We start from the raw sequence: 25761 nt of genomic DNA on the forward strand, positions 1-25761 counted from the left end.
TTGCAAATCATTTACTGTCTTGTAAAGCGATCAGATGATCAAAATGAACTGCAAAATGATTTAGGCTACCTATCCATATGATGCAAAAAGTGGTAACTGACCTTAAATAATAAAAATTGTTATGTCATCCGCATGAGTAGTAAAAGGCATCTACTAAATTTTGGTCACACGATAATTCATGCAGATCTAAAGGCTGTGAAGTCTACTGAATACTTAGGAATTACATTTACAAATAACTTAAATTGGAATGCTCACATAGATAATGCGGTGGGAAAGCAAACAAAAGACTGTGATTTAATAGTAAAACATTTAGAAGATTAGGATTACTAAAGAGACTATCTACAACTATACTTGTCAGTCCTCTTTTGGAGTATTCTGCATGGTGTGGGATCCTTACCAGATAGGACTGACAGAGGACATCATTTAAAAGTTCAAAGAAGGGCAGCTCATTTTGTATTATTAGCAAACAGGAAAGTGCATGCCACAGATATCGCATGTGAATTATGGTGGCAGTCAATAAAGCAAAAGCATTTTGCTGGAGCAGGTTCTTAAAATTTCAATCATCAACTTTCTTTGTTTGGCACGGCACTTGGAGGGCGACGGTTCAGTCTTCACCCATCTGTCTCTTTTGTCCCATGTCCTGATTATTTTCTCCTCATGCCTCACTCCTGTCTTTACTTTGAACAGTTCATGGATCTCTCCCATGAACTTCACTTTCGATATTGCATTTTTCATGTTTCTTGTCATATTAACATCAAAGATAATGATAATGTGCAAGAATAATGTAAGGCTAGCATCTTTTTAGTCACATATTTCTGATGATACAGCTTATATTGTACGCCTGGAAATACAATGTCAATTTTGTTCCGATGACAACGTATGTCACCTGGGAGTAGTAGATGTACTGGCAATGGTTTCAGTGTCATCCGCCAACAGATAGTGTAATGGCATAGCTATCAGAGTGCTATATGTGTCTACCCTTTAATAGGAAATGCTCACAGCCAGTGTGATGCAGACATGTGAAGCAAGCAGGCAACCATGCCAGGAAGGCACACTCGTGATTCTTATAGCCAACGAGTGAGTTTAAAAAGGGGTAAAATTGTGGGCTTCCGAGTGGCAGGATGGTCCTTTCGGGGGAATTTCCACACAAGTTGGATGTGCTGCATCAGTTATGCAACGCTGCTAGTATCAGTAGTCACGTAAACATTCTCACACACGTAATCGAGGTTCTGGACATCCACACAGCACAGATGCTCACTAGGATTGTTGTACTGAAAGGGCAGCAGTTGCAGATCGTACGGCTACCACAGCACAGATAAAAGGTCTTGTGAGCCCCAGATGTGTCAACACAAACTGTTGCGAAGCAGTTATTGCCAGTTGCGTTACGGACGTGCACACATCTATCCTGTCCTCCAATTGTGCCTCAGCACTGACATGCATGGTTCGAGTGGTGCCATTAGAGGATCTATTTGAGGATGGCATGGCACGCCATGGTTGTAAGTGATGAAAGCAGATTCCGCTCACACGCAAGTGATGGTCGTATCAGCAAATGACATAAATCTGGTGAGCACTCTCTTGTAGAGTGCATTTGCCCAAGATACAGTGGCCCCACCCCAGGCCTTATGGTCTGTGGTGCGATAAACTACAACTCTCATTCATCTGTGGTGTTTCTGCACTTGGTACATGCAGAATGATGTTACACCTGTTATTTTTGCATTCTTGTAACTGGAAGGTAATGCACTGTTCCAACAGTATAGTGAGGACCCACACGCTGCCCATGAAACTCAGTGTTCTCAGAAAGATGAGCAGTGACTTCCCGGGCCAGCATGTTCTACGAGTTTGTCTCCAACCGAGCACATGTGGGAACATGGGATGAGAAGTGACTCATGCAACTTGTCAACCAACAACTCTTACATAACTATCTGAACAGATTGAGCATGTGTGACATAATTTATCTCAGGACAGTTTTTGCCATCTGTACTATCGACTGAATGCCGTAGTCAAAAATGGTTCAAATGGCTCTGAGCACTATGGGACTCAACTGCTGAGGTCATTAGTCCCCTAGAACTTAGAACTAGTTAAACCTAACTAACCTAAGGACATCACAAACATCCATGCCCGAGGCAGGATTCGAACCTGCGACCGTAGCGGTCTTGCGGTTCCAGACTGCAGCGCCTTTAACCGCACGGCCACTTCGGCCGGCTGAATGCCGTAGTCAGTGCCTGCACTGTCACCAGTGAGGGCTACACCACGTACTAATGTGTGTGTTTTGGCACGGGTCGATACATGCTAGCTGAGAAGCATTTGCAGTATTGATCTGTAAATGTGATCATTTCATGTACTCCATATGCACTGTTGCAACATTAAATCTAGAGTGAATTTTCTTCTGGCAGTGGGCACAGACTTTTACCTCACAACTTTGATACATTTTACTTTTTCTTTTTCTTAGTCTTTATCCCCTGCTATCACAGTCTCAGCATGTTAATGTGGATTTGGCAGTATTAGTGGTAAATTGTGGCCAGATGCCCTTTCCATGCCACCTCCCCCCCCCCCCCCCCCCTCCCCCCCTTCCAACCCACACCAGAGTGAAAGTTATGTACCCTGTATCTGTATGTAACTAATATTATCGTGTGTGAAAGTGTGAGAATGTTTCAAAATGTTTGAGGATCATGTAACTGATGTGGGGTGTGCATACCAGTCTGCTATTCATCTAGTCGGATGTTGACAACAGCCTAAAAACCATGTCCACACTGGCTCTAGCTGCATGCTAACGTTGGCATCTACCCAGGAGTATTACAATTTCGATAGAGTACAGTAGAGTTTTAATGATTTATACAATACTTTTATGTCATGAATTTTAGAGAATTGATTGAAGATGTCTTTCTGCTGTTGTTTAATTTATGATATAGCCGCAACAGAAAATCCAACAGAATATGTTAATTATTCTGGTCTTGTTCATTTCCGTATTTGTTCTGTGTTAAAGTAATTGTTCAGATGCATACAACATAAAAGTAAAAGTAAGGTCTATGATGACAGGCAGTGACTGGGCTGTTGTCCTGACAGCAGGTAGGGTGCAGCCTTTGTTCACTGTGGCACTAGGAGGGAGAGGGTTAATGGCCTATCACCCCAGCTTCCTTTTACCCCTGGGAAATATCCCCAGGAGTCACCTGATAGCAGGTTGGCGTCACCTGGGGGCCATCCTGCAGTCACTGGAACAAGGAAAATTCCCCACCTTTTATGTTTTATGGGGAATCGAGCCCAGGACCTCCTGATTGGAGTCTAGTGCGCTACCCACTAGACCTCCACAACCACCGTGCTTATGGGATATGAAATGTCTGCATCTATATGACTACTCTGCATTTCACAGCTCAGTGCCTGACAGAGGATTTATCAAACCACTTCCATACTGTTTCTCTACCGTTCCACTCTTGAACAATGTGTGGGGAAAAGTAACACTTAAATTGCTCTGTGTGATCTCTGATTTGTTGTGTTTTATTATAACGATCATTTTTCCCTATGAAGGTGAGTGCTATGAAAATTAAAATGTTTTTCCATTTGGAGGATGAAGTTGGAGACTGGAATTTTGTGAAAAGATCTTGCCACAGCAAAAAAGTATTTCTTTTTGTGATTACCATCTCAACTCGCATATCATGTCTGTGACTCTCTCTCTCCTAATATTTTACAATAATACAGACTGAGCTGCCCTCATTTTGACTTTGATTTCCTCCATCATTCGTATCCCATGGTGTACTTGTGCATTGGCATCTTGAAACACAACCAATGATCATCCAAATGTCGACTATATGACAGGACAGTAGGTTCGAGGATCCTATCATCATATTGCACAGCCCTCAAATAGCCTTATTAGAAATGAGATGTGTCAGACATCTGTACACCATACTGGCCCAAAACATGACCGATCCATCTGCCTGCTAAACTTAAAAGACTGGACTGCAGGTCTGAAACACATTTTTCACTGGAGCGGACACAAATGAACAAGAATTATCTATGGCTCTGAACAGTAGCTGAGCACAAGCAGACACCATTCTGTTGCATTTGGTTAGCATTCACAGGTGTTCACTCATGTTCTGCCCATTATCAGTCCTTCGATGAACTGTCAAACGAAGTCTCCATCATCTCTGCATTGGTGAGAGCAGGAGAGAAGGAGCTAAATTCTGGTGTTTCATCAGTGAACTTTTGTCTTCAACTCAAGATCTTTGAGCAGCAGAATGGTCTGAAGAGAATGTAATGTTTCTGATAACAGAATAGATGCTCGTAAATTCCAAGATGTCCACGCCATAAATGCCAAATAAAAAGAAATACAATTGACAGAGAGTTTCCGAGGTACTGGGAACATGAGAAAGATGATAATTACATTAGATACTTTCATCAGCCATAAATGGAGTGAATAAGCACGAGCTTTGTATTTGTTTTTATTAAAAAAGAACAGCACAACAAAGTTCCTTGAAAGTAAACATGTACAAAAATGTATCTATCATGCTGATTAAAATTATGTACATACCCCACACGAGCTTTGTATTTGTTTTTATTAAAAAAGAACAGCACAACAAAGTTCCTTGAAAGTAAACATATACAAAAATATATCTATCATGCTGATTAAAATTACGTACATACCCCACAAGCCACCTTAGTAATTTCTTGTCCTGTTCCACTGACAAATAGTGCTAGGAAAAGCAATAGTCTATATGCCTCTGTACAAGCCCTAATTTCTCTTGTCCTTGTGGCCTTTACATTAATTGTAAATTGGTGGCTGTAGGATCATCCTGCAGTCAGCTTCAAGTACGAGGTACCTAAATAGTTAAATAGTGTTTTGTGAAATGAATATCATCTTCCCTCCAGGGGTTCCTATTTGAGTTCATGAAGCATCTCTATAATACTTATGTGCTGATCAAACTTACTGGTGATAAATCTCTGAATTGGTTCAATGTCTTCCTTTAATCCAATGTCATGCAGATCCCAAACACTCAAGCAATGCTAAAGAATGGGTCACACTAGTGTTGTGTCCTTTACAGATAAGCTACACTTTCCTAAAATTCTTGCAATAAACCTATTTGGCCATTTGCCTTCCCTACAACCAATTTTGCTTGTTTCATGTCTTACTGCTTTGCAACATTATGGCTAGGTATTTAATTGACGTGACTGTCAAGCAGCATACTACTGATGCTGTATTCAAACATCATGGGATTTTTTTTCCTTCTCATCTGCATTAACCTACATTTTTTTATATTTACAGTAAGCTTCCATTCATCTCACCAATCACAAATTTTGTCTAAGTCATCTTATATCCTCCTATAGTCACTCAATGGCGACATTTGCTCATACACAATAGCGTCATCAGCAAACAGCCTCATAGTGCTGGCCACATTGGCTGTCAGATCCTTAATGTACACTTATTAGCCAAAACATTATGACCACTGCCCACTGCAAGTTGGATGCTGCCTGGTGGCATTGCGGGCATGTGATGCGGTAACAAAAATATGTAAATAGAGCAGAGGGGGGTGGGGGCTCACTTAGGTAAGATATGGGCTGCAAATGGGGAAATCAGTTGAGATAAGTGATTTTGATAAATGGCAGATTATTATTATGCTAAGCCTGTGACACACATCTCAAAAGCGGCAATGCTGGTCAAATGTTCATGTGCTATCTATCACTAGGTGCTAAATGGTTAGACATCCATGACTCTTCACAGTACTTGGGGTTTGGCGGCATGTCTGGCTGCAATGTAGGATAGACGGTGATTTGTAGCAACTCTGCTGAAAGAGCACAATGCTAGTGCACGCACAAGTGTTCCATAGCACACTGTTCATTGTAAATTCTGGAACACGGATCTCCGCAGCAGACCACTCCTACATGTTCACATGTCTACCCAACAACATCATCAGTTGTGATTGCAGTGGGCACAGGACCATTCGGATTAAACCATCAATCAATGGAAATGTTGGCTCTTTGGGTGAATCCCATTTTTGCTACACTAGGTTGATAGGTGTCTCCACAAAAACCATCATTGAGGTGAATGGCAGCTCCAAATGTGCAGCACACCACGGATGCTGGCTGGTGGGAGCAGCATTATGCTTGGGAGACATTCTCCTGCACTTGCATGTAGTAATCAAAGACATGCCGACAGCTGTGAATCACCTGTGTCCCTTCATGCTTGATGTCTTCCCCGACAGCGATGTAATCTTTCAGCAGTGTAAATGTCTGTGTCTCAGAGCCAGAATCATGCTACAGAGGTTTGAAAAGCATTATAGTGACGTCACGTTGATGTCTTGGTGGCCAAATTTGCCTGATGTAAACCTAAAAAACCCATCTGGATCACTATCGGGCATCATTACCACGTATGCAAATCAGTGAATTACAAGACCTGTGTGTAGACATCTAATGCTTCCTACCTCCTCAAACCTAACAACAAGCTGTCTGATCCCTGATACGCAGAATCAGTGATGTATTTTGTCCCAAAGATGGACAAACAAGCTATTAAGCAGGTCATAATGTTTTGGACCACCAGTCTATACAGGATGTTACAAAAAGGTACTGCCAAACTTTCAGGAAACATTCCTCACACACGAAGAAAGAAAATATGTTATGTGGACATGTGTCCAAAAACGCTTACTTTCCATGTTAGAGCTTATTTTATTACTTTTCTTCAAATCACATTAATCATGGAATGGAAACACACACCAACAGAATGTACCAGCATGACTTCAAACACTTTGTTACAGGAAATATTCAAAATGTCCTCCGTTAGCGAGGATACATGCATCCACCCTTCGTCGCATGGAATCCCTGATGCGCTGTTGCAGCCCTGGAGAATGGCGTATTGCATCACAGCCATCCACAATATGAGCACGAAGAGTCTCTACATTTGGTACCGGGGTTACGTAGACAAGAGCATTCAAATGCCCCCATAAATGAAAGTCAAGAGGGTTGAGGTTAGGAGTGTGTGGAGGCCATGGTATTGGTCAGCCTCTACCAATCCATCGGTCACCGAATCTGTTGTTGAGAAGCGTATGAACACTTCAACTGAAATGTGCAGGAGCTCCATCGTGCATGAACCACATGTTGTGTTGTACTTGTAAAGGCACATGTTCTAGCAGCACAGGTATGAAATCATGATAACATGCTCCATAGAGCGTAGGTGGAAGAACATGGGGCCCAATTAAGACATCACCAACAATGCCTGCCCAAACGTTCACAGAAAATATGTGTCAATGACGTGATTGCACAATTGCGTGCAGATTCTCATCAGCCCACTTATGTTGACTGTGAAAATTTACAATTTGATCACGTTGGAATGAAAGCTCATCCGTAAAGAGAACATTTGCACTGAAATGAGGATTGACACAATGTTGGAGAACCATTCGCAGAAGTGTGCCTGTGGAGACCAATCAGCTGCTGATAGTGCCTGCACACGCTGTACATGGTACAGAAACTACTGGTTCTCCCGTAGTACTCTCCATACAGTGACGTGGTCAACGTTACCTTGTACAGCAGCAACTTCTCTGACGCTGACATTAGGGTTATCGTCAACTGCACGAAGAATTGCCTCGTCCATTGCAGGTGTCCTCGTCGTTCTAGGTCTTCCCCAGTCGCTTAGTCATAGGCTGGAATGTTCCGTGCTCCATAAGATGCCGATCAATTTCTTTGAACGTCTTCCTGTCGGGACACCTTCGTTCTGGAAATTTGTCTCGATACAAACGTACCGCACCATGGCTATTGCCCAGTGCTAATCCATACATCAAATGGGCATCTGCCAACTCTGCATTTGTAAACATTGCACTGACTGCAAGACCACGTTCCTGACGAACACTAACCTGTTGATGCTACGTATTGATGTGCTTGATGCTATTACTGTAGAGCAATGAGACGCATGTCAACACAAGCACCGAAGTCAACATTACCTTCCTTCAATTGGGCCAACTGGCGGTGAATCGAGGAAGTACAGTACATACTGACGAAACTAAAATGAGCTCTAACATGGAAATTAAGCATTTCCGGACACATGTCCACATAACGTATTTTCTTTATTTGTGTGTGAGGAATGTTTCCTGAAAGTTTGGCCGTACCTTTTTGTAACACCCTGTATAGAGAATGAGAGTGGTGCCATCATACTTCCCCGGGGCACTCCTGAGAAGAACCCCAATACCCCTGCCTCTGATGAACACTCACCATCAAGGACGACATTCTGGCTTCTGCTACACAAGAAGTCATCTCGAGCCATTCACATATCTTGAAACCTAATCTGTAATTTCAGACCTTCATCAACAGTATGCAGTGGCGCACTGTGGCAAACACTTTCTGGAAACAGCAATGTGGAATCTGCCTGTTCCCTTCATTGCTGATTTGCAGGATATCTTGTGAGAAAGGAGCAAGTCGAGTTTCACACGAACGATGATTTCTAAATCTGTGCTGATTTGTGAACAGAAGCTTTTCTGTCTCGTGGAAATCAAAGTGAAAATACATTCAAGAATTCTGCAGCAAACCATTGTTAAGGATATTGGTTTGTAATGTTGCGGGTCCATTTTTTTACTCTTCTTATATACAGGAATTACCGTGCTTTTTTCCAATTGCTTATGACTTTGCATTAAGCAGGAAATTACAATAAATGCATGCTAAGAACAGGACCTATGCCATAGTGCACTATTTGTCGAGAGACCCATTGCTGAAATTTTGACATTTTGTTGGCTAAACAGTAGGTTGGAGGATTCAGTTCTGATACTGCACAGCTCTCAAATTATACTTACTAGTTATTAGAGGCATTTGATATCCATAGGTGACACAAGACCAAAACCAGACTGACTCAACTATGTGCTGAATCTGTGGGTCTTCACACTTGAGACATGCATTGGTACCTGGCCATTTCCGCACCCTTCTACAAGGATCATCAGGTATCAAAGAAATGCTTCACTTATTGTGAAAGGAATACAATACCACTGATCCAAGTTCCGCTGGAGGACACCCTGTATCACCACTAGTAATCTCCTTTCCTGTTGCACCACAAACAGAGTGAGGGCAAAATGACTTGTCTATATGCCTCTGAATGAGCCCTAATCTCTCTAAACTTGTCTTCATGGCCCTTACATGGAATGTACATTAGTCGCAGTAGATTGTTCTGCAGTCAGCGTCAACAGCCATTTCTCTAAATTTTCTCACTAGTGCTCCTTAAAAAGATTGTCGCTTGCCATCCACCGGTTTCCATGTACACCACGATTCTTTGTGCACTACATTCCCGGGGGTTTGTACTGTAGTACATAATGGACACCTAGAGACCCCACTGAATGTGTCGAGATGGTTGTGTACCGTGTGAGTCAACACAGCTCTCCCCATTATCTGCAAAAAAGTCGCAGTGCAGTTACAGTAAGTTCCTGAGGTACTACCTGTCAGCTATAATTTGAAGTTAGCAGTCGTCAGTTGTTGTTGGCTCTGAGCAATCTCTGTAGTGCCGATTTTTAACATTTTGTTACTGCAAAGGCTGTGGAATGTTCATATGACGTTGCTGTAGCTTTTGCCAATTGTGTGGTAACTTTGCATGCTGACAAAAATTCTTACTGTAAAGTAACAATGCTTGGGCAGTCTTTAAGCATTAACGCTTTAATCCCATTGCAAAGTCAAATTTTTTGATGTTATATTTGACATGTGATCAGTTTGTTTATTTATTTATTTTTGTAATTTTATTTTTGTGGTTTAGGACAAAAACTGTAGTGGTAGTGTATTTCTCCTAGAGCCCTTTTGTGGGCTGCTATTTTCCACTGTGAAAATGAGGCAATTTTTTTTTTCCAACTACACAAGTGACGATAGTAGTGATCTGACAACAAACAAAAACTGTTTGTTGTAGCAATTTTTATGCATCTGGTACAGTGTACTATCACAAGATACCAGGTACATCAACAGATGGTAATATATATTCCCAAAAGCTTTGTAAAACCACTAAGTGGTTGGCAAGTGTGCTTCCCGAGATTCACAAAAGACATAATTGTGTAATACCGTATTTACTCAAATCTAAGCTGCACTTTTTTCCGGTTTTTGTAATCCAAAACACCACCTGCAGCTTAGAATCAAGTGCAAAGTAAGCGGAAGTTCTGAAAAATGTTGGTAGGTGCCGCCACAACTAACTTCTGCCGTCGAATATATGTAGCACTACACAGGCATGCTTTGCAGGCACAAAGATAAATACTGGCGCCAAAACCTCTGCGTCAGTAAACAAATTAAAAAAAAAAACGGTGGAGGGTGGTGGGGGGGGGGGGGGGTGGAAGACGAGCTTTTTTCTCTGCCCCGAGTTTCGACCACTGCATTTTCATACTTTATCCAACAAAGTAAATACAAATTCCATATTCTTCATCTCTGAATGTTGCAGCCTTTCAATGTACTATGAAAATCCGACTGGAAGACTGTTTGGGATGTTTGTCAATATGGCCAAGTCTACGTTCTGAATTTTTGTCCTACCTCTGACAAGAGATGGTTGTTAATAGCTACTTTTATGAATTGTGAATCACATGCAGTATTCTCTTCACCATAGGAATAATACGAATGTAAACATTTTGCCATGTATTCCTACGTGATTCCTGCTATCTCATTTAAATCCTGTCTTCCTAATAAACTACGAAACTAGAGTGAGACAACAGCAAACGCGGAAGAATATATATATCATGTCATGTTTATATTCGTATTATTCCTATGCTGAATAGTGATACAGTCAGAAATGAAGCATGGCAACTGACTAGATTTTTAAACCTAAGATGGCTCTAATTTCTGTGCAGAATGTAATGCACTAAAGAGGCGTCTGCAAAAATTTTCAAACGGAGAAAATTTTTCGCTAAACTTTCGTTTGGAACATCTATCATATGCAGTCTATTATATGGTTCTTGTTGATCATTATCAAAGAAACCAGCAGTGTAAGTAACAACAAATAGCAGTCTCTTGCCATTGTCTCACTGATGAGACGATTCCTCTCTCTTTTTTTTTTTTTTTTAATTGTAAGCGGCGGTAGCGTGCGCAAAAGCAAGCCATCCCGCGAGCGGCGACAGGCCGTAAACACGCATAATCAGAATGCGACAAACAATGCATGGCACAGTCCTATAATGCATTTTGAGCTTAGAGTGATGGAAACACCTATACATCTACATCTACATCTACATTGATACTCCGCAAGCCACCCAATGGTGTGTGGCAGAGGGCACTTTACGTGCCACTGTCATTACCTCCCTTTCCTGTTCCAGTCGCGTATGGTTCGCGGGAAGAACGACTGTCTGAAAGCCTCCGTGCGCGCTCTAATCTCTCTAATTTTACATTCGTGATCTCCTTGGGGGGTATAAGTAGGGGGAAGCAATATATTCGATACCTCATCCAGAAACACACCCTCTCGAAACCTGGCGAGCAAGCTACACCGCGATGCAGAGCGCCTCTCTTGCAGAGTCTGCCACTTGAGTTTATTAAACATCTCCGTAACGCTATCACGGTTACCAAATAAGCCTGTGACGAAATGCGCCGCTCTTCTTTGGATCTTCTCTATCTCCTCCGTCAGACCGATCTGGTACGGATCCCACACTGATGAGCAATACTCAAGTATAGGTTGAACGAGTGTTTTGTAAGCCACCTCCTTTGTTGATGGACTACATTTTCTAAGCACTCTCCCAATGAATCTCAACCTGGTACCCACCTTACCAACAATTAATTTTATATGATCATTCCACTTCAAATCGTTCCGCACGCATACTCCCAGATATTTTACAGAAGTAACTGCTGCCAGTGTTTGTTCCGCTATCATATAATCATACAATAAAGGATCCTTCTTTCTATATATTCGCAATACATTACATTTGTAATGTAACAAAGAGAATGGCACTTATCAGATCAAAGAAAAATAAGCAATCAATTCAAACCAGACGAAGCACTTGAAAAAGACTCTCTAGTATAAATGCGGACGGAGAGCCTGACGCATAGCAATGACTACGTGGTAAAGCTTAACTGCTAAGTTTACCACACGCACCAAACTGCTGTAGCTGTATCGTCATTCATTCGACCTAAATGGACCAACTTTGTTTCGGTTTGGAGATGTGGTCTAAAACGTTTCTCCCCCTTGAATTTTGAGTCACAAATTTCAAGTGGGGCTTAGATTCGGGAAAAATTTTTTTCCTTGATTTCGAGTCTCATTTTTCAGGTGCGGCTTAGATTCCAGTGTGGCTTAGATTCGGGTAAATACAGTAAGTGTACTTCCCAAACCATTTTGAGAAACTATTTTGATGGAAAGCATATTTTCCAAGAGCCATTAAAACACTGTTATTTGGTGGGCTGTATACTTCTCACAGCCCTAAAAGCTATATTTCATAACAAAAAGAAAGTAAACTGGTGCAGCGGACTATCACTGGATGCCAGGAGCATGCAGAAGTGGTTCAATGTATTCCCATAAATGCAGTAAAGAAACACAGCTACTGCTAAGTATATCTCTCATGACCAGTAAAAGCCTTAAGTGACTCTTTGCAGCAGGTCGACAGACTGTACAGCCCACGTGAGTCACACTGTCCCATTAACGAATGGAGACACAATGCACTCTGCTAAAGTAAATGAGAGTGCAGGTTCGCTTTCACCTACATTACACAGTCAGTTGTACTTAGTGATTTCTGGTGGACAAAAGAATATTGAGAAAGGAGAAATGAAGGAAGATAAGTGTTTAATGTCCCATAAACACTGAGGTCTTTAGTGTCTGAGCACAAACTCTGATTGTTTCAAGGATGGGAAGGCTATTTATTGTGCCCTTTCAGAGAAACCATCTCGGCATTTGCCTGTACTGATTTAGAGAAAGCTCAGGAATCCCAAGTCTGGGTGGACTAGATGGAGCTGTAGAGAGCAAAAACTGTAGAGGAAAACAGAGATTGGAATACATCCAGCAGATAATTGAGGCTGTAGGTTGAAAGGGCTACTCTGAGATGAACAGGTTGCCACAGGAGAGTAATGCATGGACTTTAACTGTTAGTCGCCCTGAATGTGAGTCCAGTGAGCTCACCACTGTGCCACCTCGCTCGATATATTTTGAGAGAAGTTCCTGATTTTACCATTTCACAGGATGTGGGACGTGTACTTACCATCAACTGTATTTCTTTACTGTATTCCTGAGAACACATCATACGAGCTCTGTATGCACCTGGCACCTGATGTTAGTTTGCTGCACCAGCTGAACTTTCTGTCTGTTATGAAATGTAGCTTTTAATTGTCATTAAATGTCACTTGTTCCTTTCAGAAGCAGTTGCAAATATATGTGCCACCAAATAATGTTGTTTTGAAGGCCACTGGGAAGTATGCTTACTACCAAAGTAATTTTTCCATGATACAAGAAGAATATACTTACCACAAAATTAATTTCTTTTTTGGACTGCAGAAAAGATACTTACCACCAACTGACCATACTTACCACTAATTTAGTTGTTTTACTATGCTCTTGGGAAAATGTTGTACCTCCTCTGGACGTGGTTGACCTTTTGTGATAATATGCTAAACCACTGGTGCCTGTTTGTCATGACATCAGTGCTGTTGTCACTTGTTACAACAGAACACATTGTTTCATTCTGCAATATATGCTATTGTGACTTGCCTCAGCTCGTTTCTTTAAGTAGTGTTAAATGAAGTTTCTAGGATTGTAAAATAGATAGTCAAATAAAAACAGAAAATTCCTTTTTTTCACATGTAGTAGTAACTCATAACAGCTTACTAAAGACAGTGGGAAGTATACTTACTACTATAGTTTTTTGCTCCTAAATCACAAAAATAAAATAATCAAAAATTAAATTTAGTTGAAACTTCTAAAATGATACCAAAACAATTAACTTTACAGGGCTGCTACAAAAAATGTGCCCACAAATGGGTTAAAAACAAAGTTTGCAAGCTGTGGGGGCAGTGTGAAACTTTTTTAAGCACTGTATTTGAAAAATATTATTCATTTTGTTCCACTTCTAGAATGTTAGGTTTTGTGGATTTTTGCCTGTACATTAATGGGTGTGGATGCGTTCAGTGGAAGCAAGTGTGTCGTGAATGATTTTTCTCAGTAAATATGTCCTACTGACTTTGCAGTATATCTCCAATGTTCTGGATGCATCAAATGAAGTTTAAAAGACAGCTAAATGCTGTTGCTGGTATGTCTCTTCATGTAAATGTCAGAGTTACTATTATTATTCAATACAGAAAGGAAGATTACCAGCTTAGCAATTTGCTGAAAATGGGTTCAATAAAGGGAATATTACAATTAACATCCTGTTAACGACAAATTAATTAGAGATGGGAAGCAGCCCCAGATTGGAGAAGGAAATTGGACGGATAGCTGACTCCATAAAAATTAATACATTTCATACTGTGCTCGAGCACAGGCAATAAAAAACAGTGAGCAAACATGATGCGTGTACTTGTTGCCTCAGGGTCTCCTGCGAAACTGAGGTCCTTGAGTAAGCTACATCACACTGCTTCGTTGTGTACTTGTTGTCAAGCCAGTTTATGAAGTACACATCCCTCTTCATTTTTATATAACTTTGTTTTGAATGCACTGTACAAGAATATTGAATACCTTGAAAATTATCGAGTTCAGCCATCCATTCACATGTAATATTCCAACAGCTCCATCACCGATGAGAGCCTTCAGGGGTGTAAAACGAGTAAGTGAGAAGTGCCACTGAACTACTAACAAACATTTTCATCTACTACTAATCTGCTCACATTAATCATTATTCAAGGGGATCAGTTCTACATCATTTTATTTTTATAAATATACAGAGAAGCAACTACTTGAAAAAAGCCAATGCTCTGCTACTTAAACTGCTCTGCCACTATTTTGATTTAATACTGCATGCTAAATGGGCATTTAATTTTACACAGGACACTGTCATCTAAACTTATTCTGATAAATTCATATACTTCCTTCTTGTGCAATGAACTTTATGCTGTCAATGCCACGTTGGGACCGGTACAGTAGTTTCTGTTCTGTGGAGGACCAACCGTACCTGCACATAGGCTATTATTATGATGTAATCACCGCTTCAAAAGGCATTCCTGTCTGCTCCTAGAGAATATGTTGCATGGCTAAATATGGTCTTCTGTTAGAAAGTGTTTGTGTGTTGTGTATTTGAGGTGGGACAGGTAGGTAAATTCACATATCCAGGTAAATTATTGGTGTACTGGCTAATAAAACATTTTTTACTTTAATTTTGAATATTTGGGGATTTCCCGACTGCTCCTAATGTCGGCTGGCAGATGTTAAAAGGGTGTTGCACCTGAATATAAAACAGTTTTCTTAACCCTAAGCTTCAATGCATATTCTCTATGGAAATTATTTATATTGTGATTGTTATGGTTGCAAACTTTGCAATTAATGCTAAATTCTCTCTTGTCCATTTCAGCAGCTCAAGGTCAGCATATCTTGCTGCTATGTGGAGGACCCAGGTCCAATTCGTGGTAATGCCTTTTTTTTTAAGGGGCGAAGCTACTCCACACCCACACTGACATGGTGACCATCACCAAAGTTCTACCATCACCTCCGTTTGCTTCGTTACAATTGAGAAGTGCACAGGATGTGGGGTCATGATGTTGTCCGTAGGATTACCCACTAATACAGGCACTTTGAGGCGACAGAAGTGGTCGAGAAGTGAGCAGAACGTAGCAGTTTTAAGGGCAGAGGGAGAAAAGTGCCGAGGCAAGCACCAAAGGAAAAGAACTTCTGCAATAGTCTGGACAGATAGTAAGAGCAGTAACAGTTTCTTTCTGTCTGCAAGGGTGAGGTTGTCGTTAGTTTTGGGTATCGTGCGATGCTCGATACCATTGTCGCAGCTTAAAACACTCTTTACGAGTGTCAGTCCTATTGAGGAGGGGTACTCCTGGGCTGTGCACCTCAGTGTCTCCTGGGCCACCTGCAGCATCTGTACTTGTAACATGCCAAGGTCGTTATACGAGTGGTCAATTGGCCATAAAGAGGTTTGGTTGGATATGTTTATGTTTAGTGTGCAATACTGCTTTCCCGTATTGCCAGTTGGTCAGCTAGATATTTGCAGCTGGCAATGCCATTTAGTTTTGCTGTAATGCAGGGATTCACCAGCGTTTATTTTGTCTGTGAGCTTGTGCTGTCCACAGGTGATTAATTGTCCCTAGATAGAAGTGTTTTTCAGCAGTTGTGTTTTCACCCGTGGTTGTGGTCGTAGTTTCCCAGGTTAAGAATGAAATAATTGTCAGAGTGTCTCAAGTTCCTTTACAGTCGTGTGGTGAGTTGTTTGAATATCTGTGTGTGAGTCTCAAGGCAGTATTCTCTGTGAAGATCGACAGTGTGTGTGGACTGTGGTGCACTTCGTTGTGTATCACCTGTAGGCGGCACAGGCGGTCAGAGCCACATAACCCCAGACTGCAGCTGCATGTATCATCATGGATCTAATCAGTATCATGTACACAGACCTCGATACCCTCCTATTCAGTGTGCTTTACCTGTTGAGCTTAGAGTAACACTGTTTGAGCCTTGCATTTGCTCAGTTGGCCAGACACTGAAGTATTTGACTTTCACACTGAAACGTATTGGGCGTGTGTGTAGTGTTATTTGTCTTCAGTCTTAATGTGGGGTCCTGCCCACTCATCTCATATAGGGTGCCTAAAGGATGCTGCATTCTCAAAATGCTATACAACAATTCAAGCAAACAACATTAATAGTTTTTATTACAAATAAGAAGTTTGACAATGCTTAACCTGGAATTTACAATGGTGTCGCAAGCAATAGGCGACATGCAGTATAAATCCGAGTCCTTTGCTATGTACAATGTTCGTGCAAGTTTGACACACAGTTTGTGGATCACTAATAACTGTTATTGTAGCATTCAGCGCTAGGCCTGTCCGTATACTGTCCTAATCCTGTCCAAATACTGAGTGGCCGAGGCTGGCAGGAGCGGCACTTATATTCTCTTTGTCTAGGGGCCTGCTCCCGTCGTGGTGTGGTCCTTGCCAGTGGGCTATTCGCTGACAGTGTGTTCACTGCCTTCTTAGCTCTTGCAATCTTAATTTTCATTCCAGAGCTTGTGGGTATGCCAGAACACTTGATGATTGTGCAGTTGTTATGGTTTGTCAGTGAACAGAACTGCTTCACACTTGTCAGCATTTGCTTTAACACACTGTCGTTCCAGCTAGGCAGTTTTGTTTGCAGTTGCAAATTATGCCTGATGGTTTCCAGTCTTGCACTAGGATGGTAATGTCATCTGCATAGATGGTTGCCATTGTGTTTTGTTCAGTTGGAAAGTCATTGACGTAGAGATTAAACAAGAGGGGCCCTTGGATGCTGCCTTGGGGTACTCCCACTTGTATACTGTGTTGTGTTGACTGTTTGCCCTGAACGTCGGTGTTGAAGCTTCTGTGGGTGAGATATGAGTGTGTAAGATGCATGAACTCGTTGGAGAGACTAGCAGTGCAGAGTTTGCGAATGAGACGATTGTGCCGTAGATGACTGAAGACCAAGAACAGCACTCCTGTAGCTTTGTTGGTGTTGGGGGTGTGTGTAATATGTTCTACTACACCGAGGAGTTGTTGTGTTGTGGAGTGGTGATTGCTGAATCCAAATTGCTCCAGTCTCAGTGAGTGATTGGTGTTGCAGTGCATAGTAAGATGTTTGAGAATCATCTTCTCAACAATCTTATTCAGGGAGCTCAGCAGGCTGATGGCTCCATAATTTTGTGGTAGGGAGTGGTATTTCCCTGGCTTCCTGAACATCAGGACAGGGAAGTGTTGATGTTTTAGAATGGTATTCGTCATATGTGTGAGATGCTCTATAGCTTTATTTGTGAACTCCTGGGTGACACGGTTTTGAAAGTGATTGGGATCAGGAGCTTTTCTAGCTGTTTTGTGCTTAATAACCTGTGTAATTTCATGTGTAGCAGTATGTATTGTTACATTGCACGTGGGCTGGGTTACAAGCCATGTAACCTCCTGGTTCATTTCAAGTAGCAGTGCTGGATTGGAAGGAGCCAGATTCAGTGTGAATGATGTTGCTAGTGTTCTGGTCATCAGCTCATGCTTCTCCTCCATGGAGTATGCTGGTCTGTAAGGCGGTGGTAAGGGCTTTGACAGCTTCAACAAGTTTCCTGCTTTGTGTAATTTTGGGAATTTGTGGGATATGACTTTTCAAGCATTTCCTTGAACAATGCCCAATTCACACGCTTGTAGCTCAGTATCCTGTGAGATTCATCATACTGTTGTGTTTCTTCCAAGTAAAGTATTACAGGTGTTTGGTGAGGCCAAATCATGTATAATTTCAATGTTGATTGTGACTATAATGCCAATCACATCTAATGTCTATCACATTTAGTCTCTGTTCCCCGTTTTAAGTGTCACCTCAGCTGGCACTAGTGTAATGTAGTTTGGGCGCAGTGCATGTTCGCATAGTTTTTTTGCTAATGGTGTTTGATCTTTGTTAGTTCCAAGCAGAGTGTTTAGCATTAAGATCACCAGTGGCTATTAGTCACTATGCTATGTTGAGTATTGTGCTGATATCGCTTGTTATGATATTACCAGATCAATTGTATATCGATATCAATGTAGTGTTCACTCAGTTGACTTGACCCTAACAGCTGTGGCTTCTAGTCTTGCAGGTTCAGGGATCTTAATATTTGTGTATTCTTTGTCTCAATATATGATGATTGCTGTTCCACCCACAGTTGTGCCTTCAGGTGGTCAGTACAGTAGATGTAATATCTTGGGAAGAGTAGTTGTTTGTGTGACTGGAGTTAAGCTTTGTTCATGAGAGCATTCCAGATTCCCTTCTCCTCCATAAATGCAGCTAGCTCTGCCCTTTTGTTGCCAATCCCATCTGCATTCCAGAATAGCATCTGAGTCAAAGTACTGTTGTTTGTGTTTTGTGGTGTATTATCTATGGAAGAGTGTGGGCGGTGTGGTGATAGCAGTTTGTATAGCAGCCATGCAATGGCTGGGTGTAGCCGTCATGAGTTTGTGCATGTGTTATGATGAAGAGCCTCAAGAGGATCTTAAGCCACGTGAGTGGGGAATAGTGTCTCCACTATGCCTCTGATTGTGGTGAGAATGTTTGTTATGTCAGCCAAAGTGTTGGCGGTGGTGTTGGTGGCTGGTGGTCCTTATGTTGGTGTACTGGATGGGCTGGCTTGTGTGTTATTCATGGTTCGTATTTCATCTGGGGTCACCTGTGTTATTGCTGTGGTGATGGGGGCAAGAGTGTGAGTTACGGTTACATTGTTCCTTTTAATGTGTTCCTATGTTTGTCTGGTCTGTTGTTGGTGTATTTGTTGTGGTGTGATAGTGTCCCCTCTTTTGTTTTTTGGGTACCTCTGTTTCATTTCGTGTGTTTGTGGTTGCCCTAGTTTGGGTGTGTCTTCTGTGATATCACGAGTGTCACAATCTGGCCTAGACAGAGTTGACTTGGTGTTGTCTGGGACCGGCAGTGTTGTCATCAGTACAGGGGCAGTTTCTAGAATTGCAGGTGTGGGTTGTGGTTCTGTTGTTGTGGGAGTGTGCCATGAGTTTGTGGAGCTCTGTGCATCCTCAGTTCATCCACTTCCACTGACAATGCCAGTAAAAGAGATTCCACACCTTACTGGTTGGGGGGTGGGGAGTGTCTTGGAGCTGTTCTGGTTACCACTTGTCTGTTTTTGGCACTTTTGCACCTTAGAGCTTCTTTGTATGCTGCACACCATCTGTAGTTTGCACATGGACCCCTCCACATTTGGTACATTTGATAGTTGTACCAAGTTTAAAGTGTCGTGCTACATGGTTACCAGTGCATTTGCAGCACTGTGTGCCAGTTCACATCGGGTGCCGCACGGCCAATCTGCTGGCAGTGGTGGCACTGTTGGGGGACACACGGAAGTGTGTATATTTCTACTACGACCATGTGAAGCAGGAGCATCTGCGTCAGAAAGTTGCAGGAGTAAGCTGTGTCGTCCAAATCCACTAAATAGTTTGGCTGCAGTCTGTGTGTCACGAATCCCAGAATTCATCTCATGCTCTCACAGTCCCAGCTGAGAGCTGTGATTATACCATGAAGAATGTCATTGAGGGTTGTGGTGTCAACTCCTTTCATGATGTACATTCGAGTTTTTCCCCCTTGGGTGCTATATTTATGATACTCAATTCCCCCAGCTTTGACGAATTTCAGGAGATTTGTGCAATCTGTTTTGTTGCATACATACAGTGATACATGGTCCCTTGTGAGTTTTGTGTTTGGTATATTGTGGGGAGTGACATTCTACAAATGTCTTTTTTAGCTTGCCGGGGCAAGTGTAATTGTGTATTATGACCAGTGGGAAGCCAGTCGGTGTAGTGTTCTGCGTAGCGGCTGGGTTAGTGTTGTGTAGTTGAGGTGCTGCAAAATTGTTTGTATGGGCGCTCATATTACCGATGCTCAGAACTGGTGTTGGTAAAAGCACGCTGCATTTGCCGTGTGAGTCAGTAGGCTCAGTTGTTCGTGTATGTTGCTGCTGATTCCATTTTGGACCCACCAGCTTCGAAGGTCCATCTTTGTTCCACGGAGCTGTCACTTCCAGCTCGAGGACTACTGCGGTGATATTGAGGGCCTCTCTAGTATATTCACTGGTGGTGTGACTGGTGTTGGTGTTGCGTTGCTTCCACCCGTCAGTTGGACAATGAGCTCATGCTGTCTCCGAGCCATTGCTTCTTGATTTGTGGCAGCAAAGTCCAGATTTAGCTGGTTCATCACTTACTGATAGGTGGCAAAGCAAGACAGAAACGTCAAAGGGAACAGATGGCACTCCTGCCTCTTGTGCTGCAGTCTTGCTACGGGTCGTTGGGTGGGATCTGCTCGGTGGATCTGCCGTCTCCCAGACATAAGGATACTTTTAAGGATAGAATGTGGATATGAGACAATTTTACTTTTTCGTCTGAAAAGACAATTTTGCTTTTTTAGTGTACATACAGAAGAGGGGAGTCCTTATGACTCACTTGTGCAAGATGCAATGCACAGTGCAAGAGAGCACGGGTGGTGGACAGCAGGCCTGTACTGGACAGTGTTGTCCAATGTGAACGTGCCCCGGACACTGAAATACCCTATTAAAGAATGGGAGAGTCACACTGGGGAAGTTCCAACCACAGTTGCAGGAACTTTGAGCCAGAACTCTTGGCCACCTAGCACCGTCAAGTGTGTAGCAGCGTGTGCTTATTAGTGACACTCCAAAGAGTGTCCTGTGGCATCTACGCCAGTTTTAGCGTATATGTAACACAAATATCCTCTCGCAGCTACTGCAGGTACAGGGGGAAGGCAGCTGCTCAGCTGCGACTCACCCGTAGTACTGCCCGTAGTTTTCCTTGGTGGGAGGACTGGAACGAGGTGCACCAAGCCTTGTGATGCCCATTGAGGAACTGTTGGACTGAGGCGTAGTGACTCTGACTTCAAGAAAGCTGGCAGTGACCAGAACAGGGTGTGCTGACTCACCCCCCCCCCCCCCCACGATACTGATTTCAGTGATGCCATTGCAGAGGATTACACTGTGGTTGGTCATCTGGTTTTGATGTGGGCCAGAACATGAAGCTTTCCTTTGCCTTTTTTTGCTAAATTGACTCTTACTTCTTGGCACAAACACCTATACAGAGCAAATGTATTGGCACCCAGGGTTTGGTTATTTGGGGGGGGGGGGGGGGGGGGGGGTTGGGGGAGTGATGGTTTGTTATTGTTTCCACCCCCCTCACCCAGCTTCCCTCAAAAATGCAACTCGCTAGCAACCTCACTGTTAGCATACGACAGACATCTACAATTTTAATAACAATAATAAACACACAAAAATATATTAAATTATTCAATATAATAGTAACAATACAAATAGGTGGATCAAAGAAGGAAGAAAACATAGGACAAACAAAAGAACTTCAGAAAGTGTAGAAACTGACATGGACACACTATAATAAAAGAAACATTTCAGTACAAGGCAAACACATGCGCTACAATACAGTTATAGTATCAGAAGCACTCTTCGCATCAGAAATGACCACAATCTGAGGACCAGGCACCACAAAGCAGAAAGAATACAATGCAAAATCCTCAGAAAATTTTTTGGAGCAGTGTACAGAGATGGCATATGGATGAAGAGATCAACCAGAGAATTATAAGAACACAGAGGCAGACTCAGTCACAATCAGAAAACACCCACAAACATTCTGTGGACACATACACACAATGAACAGCAACAGATTCACAAAGGGATTTAGGATGTAGTAAATGCCTAAATAAAAAAAAACCAGTTGGTTTCAAGAAATAGAAGAAGGCTAAAACGAGCAGGAATCAGAATGGAAATGATGAATGAAAGAGACAAATTCAGAATCAAAATTATGAACATAAAACTTGAAGTAAAGGGAAGGAAGAAAACAGAGAAAATATGTACATATCAAAGGAAACAAGAACACAGTCAATGAATGAAACGATTTTGGGAAGAGAAAAGGGAGGAGGAAATAAGGAAAAATATGAAGAATCACGTAACAACCAAGTTGAACTCTGTCAAAGTGTGTGCTCACCATCATCATTTCAATAAACATTATGACTGAACAGAGGTCTGCAAACACATGTGAATGAGGGGAATACTGTTTCTATCAATGATTTCCAACTGTGTTCGGGAAGTCATTCTTTCTGTTGTTGTTGTATCGGATCTGTTGTTGACACCTGGTATGTTCAACCCAGTGGTGTGCAGCTTCACCCGGCTGGAATGTTGTCAATCAGACCAAAAGCATGTCCTTGTGGGCAGACCCTAGCACGAGCAACTGAAAAGTGTCCTTTATTACATGTAGCTTGTCATTGCTGGAAGAACTTGGCATTTTTGACACACTTCTGTTTCCATGCTACCTCCTTCTCCAAAAGTTATGTGTGCATTTGGAAATTGGTGAAGTAAAAAATATAAAGACATCGTGTCGTTCTGCCACATCTGTCTGTAGTGTGCATTTTGGGGTGCGTGTACGATACAAGGCATTTAGGTATGGTGAGGTTACTTAGCCATTAGTGTTCACAATGGCTGGCATAAAGGAAACATGACAAGTATTACATTAGAAAGCAACAGCGATAGCTTTCCGACCGCATAAATTCTACTAGGCAGAGTCAGAAGCAGACACAGTGGCCTGTGCCAGATACGAGGGTTGGAAGTAGCTGAAATGTGAGTCGTGGGACAGAGAGAAAGAGAGAGAGAGAGAGAACACACAGACAGCACCATAAAGCATTCCCCATCTCTTTCTGCACGGAATGAACCACACTGCTGCCTTCTTAAGGGCACCCCAGTATAATATGTTGTTTGGGAAGTGGGTGGTAGTTATCATCATTGCAATGACCTCCCCTTATATCCACTCCTGCAAGATTGTGAAATCTACAGCCACTGAGGAGATTTATGTGAGATGTTCCTATCAACTTTGTGTAATATTCATATTGCACACTTCTGCAGACAAAACAGATTTTCGACATTAGCTTAGGAAAGAAAAGAATCATCACAGATCATTAAGGTCCAAAGAACTTGTCTTGAACACTGTAAGGGATCCGTGATCCCACAAACACAGATTCTAGTATCTGACGCCCAGGTCGATAGCGGACAGGAGTCGATTGTCGAGCGCTGCAGTAGGCAGTGAGACTAGTGCTGAGTGCGCAGTAGTATGGTAGAGTGTCGAGTGAGAAGTAGAGTGGGAAAGACGGCCAAGAATGGTGGTCTAGTGAGTTGTAAACGGTAAAATTCACTGGAGTATGACGAGTGAGCACGTCCCCCTGATCGTCGTGGGGTTGACTCTCACTAATGCCGATTCGCGAGTGATATGAAACAGAAAGTGACAAGTGCCAAATTACGTGTTTCGTGTCAACCGCGTCAGTCAGCAACAACCATGGATTGCAGTGAGGATTGTTGTGAATGTTAACCATCAGCATTGCCTGTGACAAAGTGCTGAAAATCAGCAATCAATAAAAAGAGATAACCACAATTAGACGTGTAAGGCAAAGGTAGCAACAGCCTCAGAATTTGTGTGTTAGTAGGAAATATATATCAGTTGTACATCGCAACCTTTGTGATACTTAATAATAGACAAACTTTCAATCATTAGCTATTCCGTCTCAGAACAGCCGCATTCGGTTGAAATACTCCCGAAACCACAGCAGAACAACGCAGAACAACCAATAGCCTTTCATCCAGTAAGCACACGGTCATATATCATAATAATTAACTGTTTTGTGGCTTTGGTAAATTACCCAAAATCCAGTAAAGGAATTAATCGGGGGTGTTTCAACACGAATGCTTAAAAATTCTTTTGTAGTTAACCTATTTTCAGATTATGAAGAGTTCTTTGTTACAGCTTGTATTTTTGTTCCAGGTGGCACTGAACTTGATGGCTGTAGTGATGTTGTGAAGGCACAAAGTCGGAAGTTGTTAAACCTTCAGAAACAAGATTTTCAAAAGTACTTCTTCTCAGATACCAATATTTCGCCCCTGTTTGTGTCGGATACACAGATGTCTCAGTTGTTGTCACGTAATTTGAGTGTAGTGACTGAATCTAGAAAACAGTTTCTTTTGCTTCCCTGTACCCCAAGCATTATGTGCAATACAGGACTCCTAACAAGACAAACACACAGAGCACAGCCCTCTGTCTTCTCTTGCCGTTTCTGCAGTTTGGGAGCACAGTCCGGAAGTCTGACTCATGTTGACCGCACCGGCAGGGCGAAAATGGTCGACGTGGGTTCGAAGCTGGTGACAGAACGGACTGCTGCAGCACGAGCAAAGGTTTTTGTGGGACCCGAACTGATGAAACTCGTACGAGAAAATGGCCTGAAGAAAGGTGACGTACTTAGCGTTGCTCGCCTAGCGGGAATTGTGGGGTCCAAGCAGACGTCCAGCCTTATCCCTCTGTGTCATAACATATCTTTATCCTCTGTGGCTGTGGACATTGAACTGGACTCTGCTCTCAACTGTGTGATTGTAACTGGCACGGCAAAGTGTAGAGGGCAGACGGGTGTGGAGATGGAAGCTCTCACTGCTGTATCGGTGTCTGCCTTAACAGTGTACGATATGTGCAAAGCTGTGAGTCATGACATTGTGATATCTGAAATAATGCTTCTGGCCAAAAGTGGGGGAACTAGAGGAGACTTCCACCGGACATGAGCATCTGTGTGGGGCAGTGAAATAAGTTAAGTATACCTGGTGTGATGTAGGCAAATTTCAAAGTCTGTTCATAGTTATCATAAATTATATACACATCGAATTGGCCTGAATATGAGTTTCACCTTTAATTTCGAAAAAGAGAGAAACTTAATTAAAAATAATTTGTCAAGTTGCCCATTTACAAAAGCTTTTCAAAATGTGATTTACCCTTAACCAGTTTTTTTGTAGTACACTGTAGATAAATTACACACAAAAACAAAGCTTTCAGTTGCAGTTTTCATGTAAGACACTCTTAACTTCACTAACATTCATTGTTTTGTCACTGTCAGTATTTTTGTCACTCTCCTCCCAAAGTACAGTCGCGTCGCTACAATCCCGGGCATTGCATGTGCAGCATTTCTTGAACCGTACCTTTAAAAAGCACATCTGTTAGATGAATAACTGTGAGTTTGAAATTTGCAACGTAACTGTACCGAATTCCAAATCTCTCTCTCTCTCTGTGCCCTCCCCCAGCTGTGTGGTAGTGTCCTCTGTGTTGCTCTATTGTCTCAATTTTTGATGGTCCCATGCTGTGAAAGTTGAGGTGAAGTGTTCATTCTTAAATAAATAGTGTGTATCAGCTCTTTTCTCCTAGGATCAG

At 42.2% G+C, this 25761-nt stretch overlaps 1 protein-coding gene across 1 annotated transcript; it reads left to right on the forward strand.

Moving 5' to 3' along the window:
- Positions 1-24686: 24686 nt before the first annotated feature.
- On the forward strand, positions 24687-25121 carry LOC124580700 (cyclic pyranopterin monophosphate synthase-like). Its single transcript, XM_047131278.1, has one exon. It carries the CDS (start codon positions 24687-24689, stop codon positions 25119-25121), a length of 435 nt encoding a protein of 144 aa, XP_046987234.1.
- The last annotated feature ends 640 nt before the right edge of the window (positions 25122-25761 follow it).

This window comes from Schistocerca americana, unplaced genomic scaffold (genome assembly GCF_021461395.2).
Source record: "Schistocerca americana isolate TAMUIC-IGC-003095 unplaced genomic scaffold, iqSchAmer2.1 HiC_scaffold_35, whole genome shotgun sequence".
Classification (NCBI taxonomy): Eukaryota; Metazoa; Arthropoda; class Insecta; order Orthoptera; family Acrididae; genus Schistocerca; species Schistocerca americana.